The following is a 5,495-nucleotide window of genomic DNA, read 5'->3' as shown; positions in this document are numbered from 1 at the left end:
CAGTGACAGCGGGAGCGGAGCCGGCCCTTCCTCCTCCTCCTCCTCCTTCTTCTCCTCCTTCTTCTTCTTCCTCCTCCTCCTTCTCCTCCTTCTTCTTCTCCTCCTCCTCCTCCTCCTTCTCCTCCTCCTCCTCCTCCTCCTCCTGCGGCCCCGCCCCCCATGCTGGCCCTGCGCGCGGCTCGCAGGTAGGCGCGGTGGCACCGGGGCCGGTGTGGGGGGGGGGGTGGCTCGTGGGGCACCGCCTCAAAATGGGGGTCGTCCAGCCGTGCCCTGTCCCCTCGGGGGGGGATCTGGGGACCGACATGAGGCTCCCCCGGGCATCGTGGGCAGCAGGGTCCTGCGGGGAACGCGGGGCGAGAGGGCTGCGGCAGGGAGCCGAGCGAGCTCCCGTGGGCTTCGGGGGCACGGCAGTTCCCGTCCCACCTCACTGCCTTTGTTCGGGGGGAGCCAGGGCAAACAGGACTCGTAATCCTCCCTTCCCCTACGGCTGTGAATCAGTTGATCGACTCTCTGCTGTCAGATTAAGTGCACAAAGACTTTATTTCCCCAACGTACATTTGCATCCTTTTTTTTTTTTTTTTTTCGTACAGGCATTTTCGCTGTTCTCCATGTTTTGTGTTGACTGCCCATATTTCTCCTGCAGATTTTTCAGACAAAAAGAAAGAAATGGAGTGCTTGAAGGATTGAAGTTATTCCTTCAGAGAAAAATTAAAAGATCAATCTTTCCAATTTGCATTTTGAAACTAAAGATCCCCCCTTCCTAAATACTAAGGAAGTGTTGGGTATTGATTTAGGCATTGATTTTTATTTTTTCACCACGTGTTGTAAGTACATCAGGGAACGATCACTGCAATTTGTTAATTGCATTATTTTTGTCAGTCATCATTTGAGTGTAACCAAGTAATTGTCCCCCTCCACTCCCCCTTAAAAAAAGAGCGACCCTGGATGCCAAATAGAGACCTCTGATCTTCCAAAGCTAAGCAAATGGCTGCAGAAATGTTGAATAGCAAACACACTCACAATGCTAATGTGAGATACAAATGTCAGTTTTTAGGAAGTTTCAAACATATCTTATATTGACTAAACATTTGACTATTTTAGTTAAGATGGGCAGATTTATGGAAGGAGGCTATTTCTAATTGAGCACCTTTCCTATTAGAATCTGAAAGATTCAAGGAGTAACATTTTCAGTAAAGTGCGTAGGAAAAAAGCAGGCTAACACATAGATTAATTAAGTTGTGACAATAATCTATTTACTCTTTGAGGATATTAGTAGTAATGGGAAAAAAATAAAGTGGGAAGTGTGATTTAAATAATTTCATTGTCCTAAAACGATTCTCCAGGATTCAAGAATTCTGAAGACTTTCCTTCAAAATCTTCAAAATAAAGTTTTGAGTAGCAAAATAGATGTATGTGGGCTCTGGAAGAATGAGAATTTCTATTTAAGACCTAATTTTAGATTTTTGTCTCTGGAAAGAGAATCTGAACACATTTTTTTCTCTCGTCAAGGAAGTAAACTGGCAAGAAACAGGGTTGGTGGGAAGAGGCAGGAGGAGGAGCAGGGAATGGGGATGGAGGTCATAGAACTGGGAAGACCTTTTGTAGTTGCTTTCCTGTAGCATACTTATTGCCCTAGTGTGTGTGTGCTTTCCTTAAACTGTCAGGTCCAACACCAGCGATGGCAAGGACCAGACAGGAAGCACAGGACGTCTTTCACTTTCCCTGTGCTCCACAGACTGCACAACCCCATCTGTGTACCCCAGCAGCACTGGTCTCCTGTGGACAAAAGCGACAGCCGCCACCCTTCTAACTGCAGCAGGCTCTAGAGAAACAATTTGGCTGCTCAGCAGAGTTTGCAGAGCAAAATGTTCCCTGGACCTACTGAGTCAAAGATGTCAGCCTCATAAGCATTTTGTGGTCTGAATTTGTCCTGTAGGGCATTGGTTGGAACACACTAAAAAAAGCAATGAAATTAACATCTTTTGAGGAAATAACTGTTTTGACGTTCTCTCTACGAAGACAGAAGGACCTGAGGGAAAGGCATGGGGCAGGGACAGGGGAAGGTCAGGCTGGGTGTGAGGAAAACGTTCTTCACCAAGAGGGTGGTCGGGCACTGGGACAGGCTCCCAAGGGCAATGGTCATGGCATTGAGCCTGTCAGAGTTCCAGAAGCATTTGGACAACGCTCTCAGACATCTGGTCTGATATTTGGGTGGTCCTATGTGGAGCCAGGAGTTGGACTCAATGATTCTTGTGGGTCCTTTCTGATTTGGGTTATTGTATGAGTCTGTGAAATGTCTGGCTTGGAAAAATTTCTTTTCAATGGTTTGGATTATTTCAAAAATCTGTCCTCTTTCCTACAGAACTCAGGATCAGGATGCCTAGGAAAGCACATAAGAGAAGGCAAACATGCAGCAGTAACTTTTCAGAACAGTCCTGTGCCTTGTTGTAGTCTAGGTTCTGGGGACTTCCCTACACAAAAAGTATTTGCCTTAGGATTTTGTACAAAAATTAGTCTACTAGTGCGTTTTTACATTGAACAAGCTTCCTAAGACTGTTTGATCTTTTTCTTAGTTGTGTCAGAAGTAATAGGGGGAACATTCATCACAGTTCATTCTCTCCATGCTCTTCATGATTGTATAAATTTCTTAAATACTTCCTCTGTTTGTTTGTTTTTGTCCAGGCTGAAGAATCCCCATCTAGTTAGTTATTCTTTGGATGGAATTAATTTCTCACTGCAGCTGATCAGTATTGACTCATCATGACTTGGTAGAAGAGGAAAAGGTTTGGGGCAGGTGGGAGAACAGAAGATGAGGAAGTTTATAACTGTTGGGATGAGCAGAACTGCACATAGTGTCTTTGTGCTTCACATGTTACAGACTGGTATAATAAATCTTTGTGTTCTGTTCTCTCTTCCACTTCTGCTCACTCCTGACATTTCATGTGTATTGTCATGAGTAAATGTAACTTCGCTAATCTCTCCATTAGTCTTTGAAAGCCAAACAGACTACACTAGCTGTGTAGACTGATCTCTCTCTGTTTTGAGTCCTTCAAAGAATTCCAATAGATTGAGTCATGGGTTCCTTCTGTAGAAAAGAATGCAGTACACTTTAAATGTATCTAGCTTTTATGTTACAAACCCTGCTTAATACTTTTTTTCTGTCTTGCAGTACCACTTGTTTTTCAGTTGGAATCAACAAACTGTTCTTAATGCTTTGTATGATTTTGTTCAAGTACTGAACTGTCCTTGTAACAGTGTGTGGTGTTAGCACTAAATAGCATGCGTTTGCTGTTTACATAGCAGGTATGATAGACCTTTGTTAGATGCTTATGCGGCAGTACCAGAGAGATCTGGAAATATTTTTTTCTATTGTGTTTTGTATGGTTCACCTGATGGTAGAACCAAGCAAGAAGATAACCTTGATCATAGAATCATGACTCATGTCCTGAATTGGAAGGAACCCACAAGGATCATCAAATTAACTCTTGATGAGTGCCTCCTGCATCACATTCAGTGTAATTTAAGCAGTTCACCCGCAGTCTGCACGTACGTGTTGAAAAGTCTCTCGGCTCCTTTCTAAGATTCTCCAACCGAAGTGTGGTATGTTGGAAATTTGCAGTGACACCATAAGGGTTCAGTTCACAGACTGGATTTGTAGCCCAGTTTAGCAGTCCTAGTAAGACTTTAACAATGATGGGTACCAGAATGCCGTGAATGGGGAGAGAGGAGACGAGGCAGTCTGCAGAAACCCTGACCTTCTGCACGGTCCTCTCCAGACTACTGCATGGAAATCACCTCTTATAAAAGTCAGTCAGAGCAGTTTCCGAATTGCTTTTGTTTAAGGACTGTTGAGGGGACAGGGATAGAGGATGCAAGTACAGGAAGACTGCCTAGGGATTTGCAGCAGACGTAACACATTATGCACCTGTATGAATTCCTGCTTATGGTCTGCATTTTTCATTAGCCAAGAGTTCATTTTTCAATTACTTTACTGTTGTTGATGTTAATTCTACCGGAGAAACCAGTAAACATTTGTTGCCAGATAGTAAGATTATAAAAGTAGAACTGAGAGAAATGTATTTTTTGATAAAGGTTTTAAAGTGATCATGTAACTTGCAGCTTTTTTAACTTACACTGATCTTAAGAGCTAAAAGTGTGTATCTATTATGGAAGTGTAATCAACACACAGCTTACAGTGATCTGAGATGCAAAGAATCTTTTCTTTTCTGAAAGATTTAATGACAAAATGAATTATTTAGTGTTAAAAAGTTCTAGATCTTCTTCTATTCCATCAAACATAGCTTAAGAAAAAAAAAGTTTCTCTCAAGAGTTATGGAACTCAAAATTCAGCAATACTTAGCAAACTGTCCTCTTGCCATACTGAGTTCTGTCTGTGCCAAACTCTGTCATGACACAAAGCCAAGTACTTTTCTAAGGAAAAGGGCCCAAGAATTCAAGGCATGTATTCACTGCTCCAGACACTTGTAGTAATGATTTCAAATGTGTTTGTCCAGCAGGAAAAAGTGCTGACTTAAATTCTGGGGTTGTGGTCTCATTCCTTTTGCCAACTTGAAATAATGTGCCCCCCCATCCTCCCCTCCAATTAGCTCAGTCAGCGTTGAGTTGATATAACTCTTGTTCTGTCTTGGACTTTTTTTCTTCCTTTCCCTTTTTCTTCCTTTCCCTTTTTCTGCCATGGTTTACTCAGTGCTCTGCTGACTTTCCTTAATTTTTGTCCTTTCTTTACTCTGGAATAAAAAAAAAATAATTACTTATTGTCTGAAACTATGAGTCAAAACTGAAACAGTGTGGAGACGTGTTTAGAATTCAAGCAAGAATTTAGGCTGTCTAAATAGTACAAAGATTTTAGTCTATAAAATTTCTGTCTTAAAATCCATGCAGAGAACAGAGGCCAAGTACCATCCTCTACTATATTAGCTGTTGGTGAATACTGACTGTAGTTTGTTTCTGAAATCTTCTTTTTTTAATAATATAGGTCTTCACTCAAAGGAAATAAGAAAGCCTTATGTTCCACTGACTATGAGCCTTAGCTGTTGTAATGGTTTACATACACCATGACTGTCTGTTATTGTTTATATGTGTTTGGTAATGCTCTCAGGGAAATATTATTCAAGTATTAAATAATTGCTCCTGCGGCAAACTGTCAGTTCTTGTATTGCCTTGGAACTTTTTTTTTTTTTCATTTGAACATGACCGCTAGGTGGGGATAAAACACCGAGTGAGGCCGTGAGAATGCTAGTTGCTGTTCCTGATGAAACGGTCTTCACGCCCACAACGCTGGCTTCCAGCATGCGGTGTTGGTTCTTTTGCAGCCTGTAAGATAAGGAAGAGTTTAACTGAGAGCTGCTGTTTCAAAAGAAATAACGATCCTGTTGCTGTTCTCGTTTCTAAATTAAGAGCTTTTACAAAGCGTGATACAGTAAATTACTAATTGAAAAATAAGTTTATTTATTGTGATTACCAAATCTTCTCTC

The 5,495-nt window shown here is 41.8% G+C and overlaps 1 protein-coding gene across 6 annotated transcripts in view; it reads left to right on the top strand.

Moving 5' to 3' along the window:
- Positions 1 to 51: 51 nt before the first annotated feature.
- NLN (neurolysin) overlaps positions 52 to 5,495 on the top strand; it is a 39,078-nt gene continuing 33,634 nt past the window's right edge. For 2 of the 6 annotated variants that reach the window (XM_083817790.1, XM_083817791.1), the window contains exon 1: positions 52 to 185. In XM_083817790.1, coding sequence (XP_083673916.1) covers positions 160 to 185 — 26 coding nt within the window. In that variant the 5' untranslated portion in view covers positions 52 to 159. Of the gene's footprint in view, positions 186 to 2,682; positions 2,883 to 2,907; positions 3,601 to 5,495 lie in introns of those variants that run through there. The other 4 variants (XM_083817795.1, XM_083817793.1, XM_083817792.1 and 1 more) reach the window with 4 other exon arrangements.

The sequence above is a fragment of the Anser anser genome (genome assembly GCF_964211835.1).
Source record: "Anser anser genome assembly, chromosome: Z".
Taxonomy (NCBI): domain Eukaryota; kingdom Metazoa; phylum Chordata; class Aves; order Anseriformes; family Anatidae; genus Anser; species Anser anser.
Note: the sequence above shows the minus strand (reverse complement) of the source record. Positions and strands in the feature narration are given on the sequence as shown.